The sequence below is a fragment of the Bombina bombina genome, chromosome 3, assembly GCF_027579735.1.
Source record: "Bombina bombina isolate aBomBom1 chromosome 3, aBomBom1.pri, whole genome shotgun sequence".
Lineage (NCBI taxonomy): Eukaryota > Metazoa > Chordata > Amphibia > Anura > Bombinatoridae > Bombina > Bombina bombina.
The window spans coordinates 489,406,978-489,421,912 of record NC_069501.1 but is presented as its reverse complement, the minus strand read 5'-3'; the positions used below and the strand labels follow the sequence as shown (position 1 = coordinate 489,421,912).

Genomic DNA, 14,935 nt, shown 5'->3' with positions numbered 1-14,935 from the left:
TACAATTTTTTTGGTAAAAATATATATATCTATACCTATATACATATATGATTATATATTAGGTATAGATATAAACACACACACACATATACACATATATATATATATATATATATATATATATGAGAGGTAGAAAAGGTGCAGACTCCTCTAAGTGCAGTATTAAAAACAATGGTAACATTTATTACACATTACATTAAGACAATTGCACACTCACACTTGAAAACCTCAAACAAATATGAGGTATGATTAAAGCATAAAAAAATATGTAGTCCCACAAGAGAGTCCAGTAGGATGTCCCAGCAAATATCGTATCGTACACAGACGCACACTGTTACCCAGATAGTACAAGGCAAGAGCTTGATATCCTCCATGTGAAGTCTCTCCTATGGCTCCATACAGGTTGGTATACTACAATGATATATATAGGAATATCTATTTAAAATTACATAGAACATATTACCCTATGTGAAGAACATTGGAATGTGAACTATTTACAGTAAATACAAAAGTTAAACACTTCATTAAATAAGAATATTGTATATTATGATTTTACATGTTTTAATCTGCTTGACTGCAAAGGGTTGCAATTATATATATATCTATATCTATATCTATATACACACACCGTATATATACATATATATCCTAAATAATAAAAGGCCAGGTATGTTTGTCCGAAGCCGTCATGCACAGAAGAGACTGCGCAAGGTCAAACATACCTGGCCGTTGACACCTTAACTGACAATCAGACAGCAGAGGGTGGGCGGGAGATGGTGTGGTGTGGGCGTGGTCGGACGGAGAGGGTGTGACGGGGGCGTGAGTGAGCGTGAGCGGCCATGGCCGGAAGGGAGCAGGCGTTACCGGGCAGGGGCGCAGGTGGGTAGGACCACTGCACTGCAGAAAGTGGCCAGTGCCCACGGGCTTTAGGACTAATATATATGTACACACATATATATATATATATATATATATATACACACACGTTTAGACATGTATATGTATGTCTATGTTAAAGCAATTTGCCTGCCTTTTTCTTTCTACACCTAAGACCTTATAACTTTTGTATGCAATTTTTTTAACTGTACTTTAAAATGTATTTGTGCAACTTTTTTTTTTTAACCACAGCTCTGAGGTTGAGCTACAAAAACCAGGGCACACTTTCCCAGAAGTTGCAAAAACTAGTGCAGAGGGCCACCAGTTGGCCTTCCTGGCTTAGAGAAGAGAAGAGAGAAAGGCAATAAGATTGGTGAAACTTTTAATAATATTAAAGAGCCAGTAAAGTCAAATTTAAACTTAGTTGATTAGACAGAGAATGATCCATTATCAATTTTGCTTAATTCTCTTGGTACTCTTTATTAAAGAGTAATCCTAGGTGAGCTCAGGAGCAAGCATGTTTCTTTAGCCATCTCAGAATAAGCATGCATTAGAGGTGTTAAAGACAAATAACTGTGGGTGACTTCAAGATTGTCTGGGATAGGCATAAGGCCACAAACTAATTAGGTAAAATAAAGCTTAGCATTGCTGAAAGCATAAGAACAGCAGCAGTACCAGAAATGGGTAAGTAATGGGATAAAGCATTGTTTCTTAACCGCGGTCCTTAAGTACCCCCAACAGGCCAGGTTTTCATTGTAGACAAAATAATCAGCTGATCAATAACCATGGTTACTAACCTGCTCTCACCCATCAGCTGATTATTTCACCTGTGCTCTTGCTCAGCTATAATGCAGACCTGGCCTGTTAGGGGTACTTGAGGATCGCGGTTGAGAAACACTGGGAAAAATGACTAACAGTAAAATAACTAAACTAAATGGTGGGTGGTTGGGTTACATGCACAATAGAAGAACAAACATTTTACCAGTACCAGGACTATCCGTAAAGTAAAAACAAGGGTTGGTGTACTGATACAATAATTTCATAGCATGTTTATCTCTGGTAACCGGAATTACTGAACCCTACAACTAAATTTGTGAGGAAGGGCTACTTATGAGGATTTCAAGGATGATCTTGTAAGAGCTACTAGGATAACAGGATTGGAGAAATCAGGGATTCCATACCTTCAAGTTCCCCTGTTTGCATGGACTCCACTGTTGTACAGTCTTCTTTTTTCCCCACTTTCACAGCAACTGAACTTGAGGCTGTATTGCTCCTAACGGAAAGTAATGGAATGTTGTAAAAAAAAGTGTGCAACATTAAAGGGACACTAAACCAAAATGTTTATTTCATAATTCAGGCAGAGAATACAATTTTAAACAACTTTCCAATTTAATTCTATTATCTAGTTTGCTTCATTCTTTAGATATTCTTTGCTGAAGAAAAAGCAATGCACATAAGTGAGCTAATCACACGAGGCATCTATGTGCAACCACCAATCAGCAGCTACTGAGTCTATCTAGATATGCTTTTCAGCAAAGTATATCAAGACAATGAAATAAAATAGATACTAGAAGTAATTAGAAAGTTGTTTAAAATTGCATGCTCTTTCTAAATCAAGAAAGAAATATTTTGGGTTTCATGTCCCTTTAAGCAATCCAATTTGTTCCATATTACAGAATGCAGATTAAAACTACATAAGTTATTACTTATTACTTAAATTTGTTTATATAAAAAGAAGGATGACTATACAGGTACAAATTCCCAAATTCAGGTACAAATTCCCAAATACAAACTTATCCTAAAATTCTATCTTTTAATATATATATATATATATATATATATATATATATATATTTTAAATTGAAAACAGAATTTATGTTTACATGATAAATTACTTTCTCCAACGGTGTGTCCGGTCCACGGCGTCATCCTTACTTGTGGGATATTCTCTTCCCCAACAGGAAATGGCAAAGAGCCCAGCAAAGCTGGTCACATGATCCCTCCTAGGCTCCGCCTACCCCAGTCATTCGACCGACGTTAAGGAGGAATATTTGCATAGGAGAAACCATATGGTACCGTGGTGACTGTAGTTAAAGAAAATAAAATATCAGACCTGATTAAAAAAACCAGGGCGGGCCGTGGACCGGACACACCGTTGGAGAAAGTAATTTATCAGGTAAACATAAATTCTGTTTTCTCCAACATAGGTGTGTCCGGTCCACGGCGTCATCCTTACTTGTGGGAACCAATACCAAAGCTTTAGGACACGGATGAAGGGAGGGAGCAAATCAGGTCACCTAAATGGAAGGCACCACGGCTTGCAAAACCTTTCTCCCAAAAATAGCCTCAGAAGAAGCAAAAGTATCAAACTTGTAAAATTTGGTAAAAGTGTGCAGTGAAGACCAAGTCGCTGCCCTACATATCTGATCAACAGAAGCCTCGTTCTTGAAGGCCCATGTGGAAGCCACAGCCCTAGTGGAATGAGCTGTGATTCTTTCGGGAGGCTGCCGTCCTGCAGTCTCGTAAGCCAATCTGATGATGCTTTTAATCCAAAAGGAGAGAGAGGTAGAAGTTGCTTTTTGACCTCTCCTTTTACCGGAGTAAACAACAAACAAGGAAGATGTTTGTCTAAAATCCTTTGTAGCATCTAAATAGAATTTTAGAGCGCGAACAACATCCAAATTGTGCAACAAACGTTCCTTCTTTGAAACTGGTTTCGGACACAGAGAAGGTACGATAATCTCCTGGTTAATGTTTTTGTTAGAAACAACTTTTGGAAGAAAACCAGGTTTAGTACGTAAAACCACCTTATCTGCATGGAACACCAGATAAGGAGGAGAACACTGCAGAGCAGATAATTCTGAAACTCTTCTAGCAGAAGAAATTGCAACTAAAAACAAAACTTTCCAAGATAATAACTTAATATCAACGGAATGTAAGGGTTCAAACGGAACCCCCTGAAGAACTGAAAGAACTAAATTGAGACTCCAAGGAGGAGTCAAAGGTTTGTAAACAGGCTTAATTCTAACCAGAGCCTGAACAAAAGCTTGAACATCTGGCACAGCTGCCAGCTTTTTGTGAAGTAACACAGACAAGGCAGAAATCTGTCCCTTCAGGGAACTTGCAGATAATCCTTTTTCTAATCCGTCTTGAAGGAAGGATAAAATCTTAGGAATCTTAACCTTGTCCCAAGGGAATCCTTTAGATTCACACCAACAGATATATTTTTTCCAAATCTTGTGGTAAATCTTTCTAGTTACAGGCTTTCTGGCCTGAACAAGAGTATCAATAACAGAATCTGAGAATCCTCGCTTCGATAGAATCAAGCGTTCAATCTCCAAGCAGTCAGCTGGAGTGAAACCAGATTCGGATGTTCGAACGGACCCTGAACAAGAAGGTCTCGTCTCAAAGGTAGCTTCCAAGGTGGAGCCGATGACATATTCACCAGATCTGCATACCAAGTCCTGCGTGGCCACGCAGGAGCTATCAAGATCACCGACGCCCTCTCCTGATTGATCCTGGCTACCAGCCTGGGGATGAGAGGAAACGGCGGGAACACATAAGCTAGTTTGAAGGTCCAAGGTGCTACTAGTGCATCCACTAGAGCCGCCTTGGGATCCCTGGATCTGGACCCGTAGCAAGGAACTTTGCAGTTCTGACGAGAGGCCATTAGATCCATGTCTGGAATGCCCCACCGCTGGGTGACTTGGGCAAAGATTTCCGGATGGAGTTCCCACTCCCCCGGATGCAATGTCTGACGACTCAGAAAATCCGCTTCCCAATTTTCCACTCCTGGGATGTGGATAGCAGACAGGTGGCAGGAGTGAGACTCCGCCCATAGAATGATTTTGGTCACTTCTTCCATCGCTAGGGAACTCCTTGTTCCCCCCTGATGGTTGATGTACGCAACAGTCGTCATGTTGTCTGATTGAAACCGTATGAACTTGGTCCTCGCTAGCTGAGGCCAAGCCTTGAGAGCATTGAATATCGCTCTCAGCTCCAGAATATTTATCGGTAGAAGAGATTCTTCCCGAGACCAAAGACCCTGAGCTTTCAGGGATCCCCAGACCGCGCCCCAGCCCATCAGACTGGCGTCGGTCGTGACAATGACCCACTCTGGTCTGCGGAACGTCATCCCTTGTGACAGATTGTCCAGGGACAGCCACCAACGGAGTGAGTCTCTGGTCCTCTGATTTACTTGTATCTTCGGAGACAAGTCTGTATAGTCCCCATTCCACTGACTGAGCATGCACAGTTGTAATGGTCTTAGATGAATGCGCGCAAAAGGAACTATGTCCATTGCCGCTACCATCAACCCGATCACTTCCATGCACTGAGCTATGGAAGGAAGAGGAACGGAATGAAGTATCCGACAAGAGTCTAGAAGTTTTGTTTTTCTGGCCTCTGTTAGAAAGATCCTCATTTCTAAGGAGTCTATAATTGTTCCCAAGAAGGGAACCCTTGTTGACGGGGATAGAGAACTCTTTTCCACGTTCACTTTCCAGCCGTGAGATCTGAGAAAGGCCAGGACGATGTCCGTGTGAGCCTTTGCTTGAGGAAGGGACGACGCTTGAATCAGAATGTCGTCCAGGTAAGGTACTACTGCAATGCCCCTTGGTCTTAGCACCGCTAGAAGGGACCCTAGTACCTTTGTGAAAATCCTTGGAGCAGTGGCTAATCCGAAAGGAAGCGCCACGAACTGGTAATGTTTGTCCAGGAATGCGAACCTTAGGAACCGATGATGTTCCTTGTGGATAGGAATATGTAGATACGCATCCTTTAAATCCACCGTGGTCATGAATTGACCTTCCTGGATGGAAGGAAGAATAGTTCGAATGGTTTCCATCTTGAACGATGGAACCTTGAGAAACTTGTTTAAGATCTTGAGATCTAAGATTGGTCTGAACGTTCCCTCTTTTTTGGGAACTATGAACAGATTGGAGTAGAACCCCATCCCTTGTTCTCTTAGTGGAACAGGATGAATCACTCCCATTTTTAACAGGTCTTCTACACAATGTAAGAACGCCTGTCTTTTTATGTGGACTGAAGACAACTGAGACCTGTGGAACCTCCCCCTTGGGGGAAGTCCCTTGAATTCCAGAAGATAACCCTGGGAGACTATTTCTAGCGCCCAAGGATCCAGAACATCTCTTGCCCAAGCCTGAGCGAAGAGAGAGAGTCTGCCCCCCACCAGATCCGGTCCCGGATCGGGGGCCAATATTTCATGCTGTCTTGGTAGCAGTGGCAGGTTTCTTGGCCTGCTTTCCCTTGTTCCAGCCTTGCATTGGTCTCCAAGCTGGCTTGGCTTGAGAAGTATTACCCTCTTGCTTAGAGGACGTAGCACTTTGGGCTGGTCCGTTTTTACGAAAGGGACGAAAATTAGGTCTATTTTTCGCCTTGAAAGGCCGATCCTGAGGAAGGGCGTGGCCCTTACCCCCAGTGATATCAGAGATAATCTCTTTCAAGTCAGGGCCAAACAGCGTTTTCCCCTTGAAAGGAATGTTTAGTAGCTTGTTCTTGGAAGACGCATCAGCCGACCAAGATTTCAACCAAAGCGCTCTGCGCGCCACAATAGCAAACCCAGAATTCTTAGCCGCTAACCTAGCCAATTGCAAAGTGGCGTCTAGGGTGAAAGAATTAGCCAATTTGAGAGCATTGATTCTGTCCATAATCTCCTCATAAGGAGGAGAATCACTATCGAGCGCCTTTATCAGCTCATCAAACCAGAAACATGCGGCTGTAGTGACAGGGACAATGCATGAAATTGGTTGTAGAAGGTAACCCTGCTGAACAAACATCTTTTTAAGCAAACCTTCTAATTTTTTATCCATAGGATCTTTGAAAGCACAACTATCCTCTATGGGTATAGTGGTGCGTTTGTTTAAAGTAGAAACCGCTCCCTCGACCTTGGGGACTGTCTGTTAATAATGAATCGATTTAGCCCAGAAAAGTCTACAGTGTTAATAAGCCCTTGTGAAGCCCTTATTTACCATCGTAATAAACATGGCTTACCGGATCCCATAGGGAAAATGACAGCTTCCAGCATTACATCGTCTTGTTAGAATGTGTCATACCTCAAGCAGCAAGAGACTGCACACTGTTCCCCCAACTGAAGTTAATTGCTCTCAACAGTCCTGTGTGGAACAGCCATGGATTTTAGTTACGGTTGCTAAAATCATTTTCCTCATACAAACAGAAATCTTCATCTCTTTTCTGTTTCTGAGTAAATAGTACATACCAGCACTATTTCAAAATAACAAACTCTTGATTGAATAATAAAAACTACAGTTAAACACTAAAAAACTCTAAGCCATCTCCGTGGAGATGTTGCCTGTACAACGGCAAAGAGAATGACTGGGGTAGGCGGAGCCTAGGAGGGATCATGTGACCAGCTTTGCTGGGCTCTTTGCCATTTCCTGTTGGGGAAGAGAATATCCCACAAGTAAGGATGACGCCGTGGACCGGACACACCTATGTTGGAGAAACATAATTTATGCTTACCTGATAAAAGAAAAAAAATTCTTTCTTGGTTGTGAGAGTACACCTTACACTTGGGAATTACTTCACCTGGCCACCAGGATGAGGCAAAGACACCTTAACCAGAGTTTTAAGTATCCCTCCACTCTCCCAGTAGTTCGTATAGTATGGTCAAGAGAGAAGGTAGAAAAAGAAAGGGATATCTGGGGTAGAGAGGTTCAACTACAATTGCCGCCACTGAGACAAAATCTGGTCGGGTTTGTGGACTCTCACAAACAAGAAATAAATAAATGTTATCAGGTAAGCATAAATTATGTTTTCTTCCTAATGGTTATGAGTCCACAACCTTACACTTGGGAACGAATACCCAAGCTGAGGAGTCCATGAAATCTAGGGTGGGAAAAGGAAGGCAGGAACCTATTTACCAGGTATCGCCACATGCAAAACTCCCCTCCCAAGGGACGCCTCAGAAGAGGCAAACACATCAAGGGCCAGATCACTAGTGGAGCAAAACTGCGTTTTGGCGAGCACAATATTTGCTCTCCACTCGTAATTTGTCTAATTGAATAGATTGGGAGAGATCTGACTGATCTCCGTTCCACTGTCTCAACACACAAAGTAAAGAGGTCTTAACCGGAATTTTGTAAATGATACGGTGTCGGAGGCTGCCACCAATAATCCTATGACCTCCATACATTGTGTTACTGACGGCAACTGAACAGATTGAAGCTTCTGACATACAACATGAAGTTTGAGTTTTCACTGATCTGTCAGAAAAAGTTTAATCTCCAGTGAGTTAATGATAACTCCCAGGAAGCATACCCTTGTGTTGGGTATTAAAGAGTTCTTGGCAACGTTGACTTTCCAACCATGGCAGCAACAGAACCACAATAGTCTTTCCGTATGAAGAGAAGCTACAGATAAAGATGGACCTTGAACCAAAATATCGTCCATATATGGTGCTACTGACACACCTTGACTTCTGATTATGGAACGAAGAGCTCCTAGAACCTTGGTGAAGATTTGAGTGGCAGTTGCCAACCCGAAAAGTAGGGCCACAAACTGATCATGTTTGTTGCGGAAGGAAAATCGAAGAGATTTGTGATGATCCAAATGTATTGGTATGTGTAGATAGGCATCCTTCAAATCGCTGGTCATGTACTGACCCTGAATTACCAAGGGAAGGATGTAACGAATAGTCTCCATTTTGAAAGACGGTACTCTCAGGAACCCGTTTAGAATGTTCAGATCTAAAATATTTTTGAAAGTTCCCTCCTTTTTTGGGACTATGAAGAGGTTTGATTAAAACTTTCTCCCCTGTTCCTCCACAGGCACTGGGATAATTACTCCCATGATCTTCAAGTCTCTAACACACTGTATGAATGGTATTTTTTTCTTGGCCTTCCTGAAACGTAAGGGAAAAAAATTAACCTTTCTCCAGGAGGGCAAGCTCTGAATCCTATCCTGTATCCCTTTGATGCTATATCCAGAACCCAAGGATCCTGGACAGAGTCTGCCCAAGCTTCACGAAAAAGACTAAACCTGCCCCCTACCGGAATATCCGGATTGGAGGTCGTACCTTTGCAGATTTGTTGTCCAAGGTAGACTTCTTGGTCTGCTTGGACTTATTCAAGTTGGAGTGAGGTCTCCAAGTAGACTTGGAGGGTTCAGGTTTCTGGCTATTTGTAGATTTTTGCCCCTTATTCGCACGAAAGGAATTAAACTTGTTGCCAGATTTCCCTTTCAGCATCTATAGACTTCGTATTTTGAGGTCACAGGTTCATCTGTGACTGTCAAAATAATCAAGTCCAATTCCGGACCACAGGAACAAAGATTTGGAGCCACTGTATAAAATAAAAAGTCTTTATTTGTTCCAAACAAAAGTTAAAAAGTATGAAGCATCCCACAGTGTAGAAAAGAGCGCAGCACCAATGCTTGCTTTTTAACTTTTGTTTGGAACTAAAGACTTTTTATTTCATACAGTGGCTCCAAATCTTTGTTCCTGTTGTTCTACCACCAGCCATAGGAACCACTTTCTGCTTTTGCTTTACCCAGTCTCTGCAGTTACCAGGCAGTGCTCCAGTTACTCCCCCCTGTTCACGCATCATACGTGATGTCATCGACACGCATCGTTTGGATCCTGTTTCATGTGTGAAGAGCCCACGCCGGGGTAATAGCTGATACAGCTACCGAGTAATCTCTCGGTCCGTTACACAAACGGATTACACCCCTAGCTTTGTGAGGAAGACTACAATCAACACAGAGCCTTTTTTATGTGATCCTGGATTCGTCTACAGCATTTTCAAAGGTATAATTGGTATACAGTTATCAGATGTGTAACTATTTCACACTTGTTTTGTTTACCTTTGGCTGCTCACTATAAAGAAAGAAGGAGTAGGAGGGGGAGGAGGAGTATACATGTACGTCCTGTATTACAGATGGGATTTAATTCCTCATAGCAGACATTGACTTTGCAGGTTGCACTATAAACTGTGTTCAATTCCGGACCAAACAGATTATTGCCCTTGACACATCAGCTGACCACGACTATAGCCAAAGTGCCCTTCTGCATAAGACAGCTAGAGCCATATTCATAGCATTCATACGAATGATCTGATTTACTGTATCACAGATGAAAGTGTTTGCCCTCTATATACATTAAAGACAATCCTGAATATCCTCTAAAGAGGATTCCTCAGAGACAAGATCATCCAAGGAGTCTCACCAGAAAGCAGCGGCCCCTGTCACTGCAGTGATGGTGACTGCTGGCTGAAAAAACAACACGCACTGCAAAAAAGCTTTTCCGAGGTAGCTTTCGAAAGGCAGGGGATGAAGTAAATTGTACTCCTGGTTTGTCCCATTCATTAGTGATAATCTCTGAGACTAGAGTAGTCCGAGTCTGGCCCAGCATCATCTGAATAGACCTCCCACTCTGAAGCAGAGGATTCCACCGCTGCATCAATAGGTAATTGGGCCAGAGTAATATCCCTAGAGGAGGCATTCGACTCCAAGTGTTTGGACTTATGTAGGTGGGATAGCCGCCATAGCGTTAGATATAGCTGATTATAAAGGATTTTTTAAACCAGGGGCAAATTCAGTTACTCCACAGTCCACCCTGAGGCTCAGAAATGTGCTGTACTATCAGAGTTGAAGTTGCTGTAGTGTCAAAAGACATTCCCTTGAACATCCCTAAACATATGAAGCCAGTCTAATACACCAGCCAAATCCTTGTGAGATGGAAAAAGAGTGTTTGTGCACGAACAGACCCGGGCCACCTTTTAAACTAATTAAGCACTTAAAAACCCTACATACCTCCAGGCTAAGACTAAGTCCCCACATAGGTATATATTCCCTTACCGTAGTGAGAAGCCAAAGGAAATTAAATCAGACATCTCTCCCTGACTCTATGTGCCACTAGCAATTGGATGTAGATTAGGGAAAAAAGTGACCACTGCCAACTAGAGGAGTGGATTTAAGTATATGTGCACATACCTTCTCTTCTAGGATTAACCATTAGGGAAAGATATATTATCAGCACCTCTTCTATTCTTGCCTTCTCCTTGAAGAGGCAAAGAACTACTGGGAGTGTGAGGGAAGTGGGCGGATACTTAAAGCTGTGGTTGAGTGTTTTTGCCTCCTCCTGGTGGCCAGGTGAAGTAATTCCCAAGTGTAAGGTCGTGAACTCTCACAACCATTATAAATAAATTACTATTTTTCCCTGCCTGTATTGCTGTAAGTCACAATCTTCTCTGCCTGTGGTTTTTTTTTTGGTGTTCTAAAATGAAAATAGTCTCTATTTATTTAAAATAAATATTAACTTTCTGATTACAGTACTGTAGTATCTTTATGAGGGTACTATGAATACAAATGTATTACAAATTATATAAAACTACCTTTAACTTGCATGTATAAACTGTATTAAAACGTGTAAATATTGCCTAAATTACATGATATTGTTGTAAACACTTGGTTCCATCCCCTCTCCAAACTGTCCCATTTTAATGATGCATATATTCCAAAATCCAAACTATTCCGAAACAGTTTGGATAAAGGGTTTTCTACCTGTATACATATACATACATACATAAAACACGAGGATGACTAACAAATTAAGGATACAGTAGAATTATATTTTATATATATATATATATATATATATATATATATATACTGTATATATATATACATATACACACATACATACATATACACACATACATACATATATATATATATATATATATATATACACAGTATATACACAGATACATACATACACATATACGTACACATGTGCAATGCAATGTGTTGTATATGTAAAGGAATGATTACAAATAGATGTGAAACCCTTTGAATTTCAGTATATTTGGATGAAAGGGAAATTAAATCCTACATTTTTCTTTCATTAAACAACTTTCTAATTTATTTATATTATCATTTTTCTTTGTTCTCTTCATATCGTTTGTTGATAAGCATCAATGTAAGTTCAGGAGTGTGCCCAGGTCTGGAGCACCATATGGCAGCAGTTTTGCAAGAATGTTATTCATTTGCAAGAGCACTAGATGACAGCACTATTTCCTGCAATTTAGTGCTCCAGACACCTACCTAGGGATATCTTTAACAAACAATATCATGAGATTGAAGCAAATTTGATAATAGAAGTAAATTGTTTTTTTTTTCTAAATTGTATGCTCTGTCTGAATCACAAAAGAACATTTTTGGGTTTCCTATCCCTTGAAGGCTACTTGTTGTTGTAGGTTATAGACCCAGGCATGAGCAGGCCTGTGTTTGAAGGAACCTTACCATTCATCTGTGAAGTCCAGTCTTATTGTACTTGTAGTAGTCCCTTCGGTGCTGTAGTGCAACTGTAAAACCGGTTCGCTCGCTTCTACTTCTGGGACTCGCTTAGCACTTTCTGAATTGTGGAACAAAACAAACATTTTGTGTAATTTACTTAATTGCATTACATTTTTGTTATTAATATATTTTCCCCACCTTGCTCAACAGGAAGCATACATTTCTACAGATTTTTAGATGGTACCTCTATCATAAAAGAAAAAGAAAAGCAGTAGGGAAATGGGAGAGGAGGGTTGATGGGGGAGATTAAAGGGACAGGAAACCCCAACATTTTCTCTAATGATTTGGATAGAACATATCATTTTAAACAACTTTCCAATCAACTTCTATTATCAAATTTGCTTCATTATCTTGTTATCCTTTGCTGAAGGAACAGCATTACACTACTGGCAGCTAGCTCAACACATCTAGCTAGCCAATCACAAGAGACAAATGTGTGCAGGCACCAATCAGCAGCTAGCTCACACTAGTGTAGGATATGTGCGTATTCTTTTTCAACAATGGATACCAAAAGAACGAAGCACATTTGAAAATAGAAGTGAATTTAAAAGTGTCTTAAAATTACATGCTCTATCTGAATCATGCAAGTTTAATTTTGACTTTCCTATCCCTTTAAGTAGCAGCAGGCAAAAGTGGTGGATGGAGAGCCAAAGGAATAGGGAGGTCTTTGCACACTTTGCTGTTAGATTTCACCATTAAAATCATATGCACCTGCAGTATCAATATAGCTCTCTATCTATCTATCTCTCATCTATCTATCTATCTATCTATCTATCTATCTATCTATCTATCTATGAAATATTTGAGATCAATTGAAGAAACGTTTAAACTGTTCAATTTAAAAATTCCAAGTGCAAAAACATAATTTATGCTTACCTGATAAATTCCTTTCTTCTGTAGTGTGATCAGTCCACGGGTCATCATTACTTGTGGGATATTAACTGCTCCCCTACAGGAAGTGCAAGAGGATTCACCCAGCAGAGTTGCTATATAGCTCCTCCCCTCTACGTCACCTCCAGTCATTCGACCAAGGACCAACGAGAAAGGAGAAGCCAAGGGTGTAGTGGTGACTGGAGTATAATTTAAAAAATATTTACCTGCCTTAAAAAACAGGGCGGGCCGTGGACTGATCACACTACAGAAGAAAGGAATTTATCAGGTAAGCATAAATTATGTTTTCTTCTGTTAAGTGTGATCAGTCCACGGGTCATCATTACTTGTGGGATACCAATACCAAAGCAAAAGTACACGGATGACGGGAGGGATAGGCAGGCTCTTTATACAGAAGGAACCACTGCCTGAAGAACCTTTCTCCCAAAAATAGCCTCCGAGGAAGCAAAAGTGTCAAATTTGTAAAATTTGGAAAAAGTATGAAGCGAAGACCAAGTTGCAGCCTTGCAAATCTGTTCAACAGAGGCCTCATTCTTAAAGGCCCAAGTGGAAGCCACAGCTCTAGTGGAATGAGCTGTAATTCTTTCAGGAGGCTGCTGTCCAGCAGTCTCATAAGCTAAACGAATTATGCTACGAAGCCAAAAAGAGAGAGAGGTAGCAGAAGCTTTTTGACCTCTCCTCTGACCAGAGTAAACGACAAACAGGGAAGACGTTTGTCGAAAATCTTTAGTTGCCTGTAAATAAAATTTAAGGGCACGAACTACATCCAGATTGTGCAAAAGACGTTCCTTCCTCGAAGAAGGATTTGGGCACAAGGATGGAACAACAATCTCCTGATTGATATTCCTGTTAGTGACTACCTTAGGTAAGAACCCAGGCTTAGTACGCAGAACTACCTTATCCGAGTGAAAAATCAAATAAGGAGAATCACAATGTAAGGCTGATAACTCAGAGACTCTTCGAGCCGAGGAAATAGCCATTAAAAATAGAACTTTCCAAGATAACAACTTTATATCAATGGAATGAAGGGGTTCAAACGGAACACCCTGTAAAACGTTAAGAACAAGGTTTAAACTCCATGGTGGAGCCACAGCTTTAAACACAGGTTTAATCCTGGCCAAAGCCTGACAAAAAGCCTGAACGTCTGGAACTTCTGACAGACGCTTGTGTAACAGAATGGACAGAGCTGAGATCTGTCCCTTTAAGGAACTAGCGGATAACCCCTTTTCTAAACCTTCTTGTAGAAAAGACAATATCCTAGGAATCCTAACCTTACTCCAAGAGTAACCTTTGGATTCGCACCAATATAGGTATTTACGCCATATTTTATGGTAAATCTTTCTGGTGACAGGCTTCCTAGCCTGTATTAAGGTATCAATAACTGACTCAGAAAAACCACGCTTTGATAAGATCAAGCGTTCAATTTCCAAGCAGTCAGCTTCAGAGAAGTTAGATTTTGATGTTTGAAAGGACCCTGAATCAGAAGGTCCTGTTTCAGAGGTAACGACCAAGGTGGACAGAATGACATGTCCACCAGATCTGTATACCAAGTCCTGCGTGGCCATGCAGGCGCTATTAGAATCACTGATGCTTTCTCCTGTTTGATTCTGGCAATCAATCGAGGAAGCATCGGGAAAGGTGGAAACACATAAGCCATCCTGAAGGTCCATGGTGCTGTCAAGGCATCTATCAGGACCGCTCCCGGATCCCTGGATCTGGACCCGTAGCGCGGAAGCTTGGCGTTCTGTCGAGACTCCATGAGATCTATCTCTGGTTTGCCCCAACGTGGAAGTATTTGGGCAAAGACCTCTGGATGAAGTTCCCACTCCCCCGG

The 14,935-nt window shown here is 41.2% G+C and overlaps 1 protein-coding gene across 5 annotated transcripts in view; it reads right to left on the bottom strand.

Annotated features, from left to right (window-relative positions):
* DCAF6 (DDB1 and CUL4 associated factor 6) overlaps window positions 1-14,935 on the bottom strand; it is an 863,174-nt gene that overhangs the window by 363,766 nt on the left and 484,473 nt on the right. For all 5 annotated transcript variants that reach the window (XM_053706826.1, XM_053706828.1, XM_053706829.1 and 2 more), the window contains 2 exons: window positions 12,157-12,268; window positions 2,058-2,149 (listed from right to left, as the gene is read on the bottom strand). In XM_053706826.1, coding sequence (XP_053562801.1) covers window positions 2,058-2,149; window positions 12,157-12,268 — 204 coding nt within the window. The remainder of the gene's footprint in view (window positions 1-2,057; window positions 2,150-12,156; window positions 12,269-14,935) is intronic.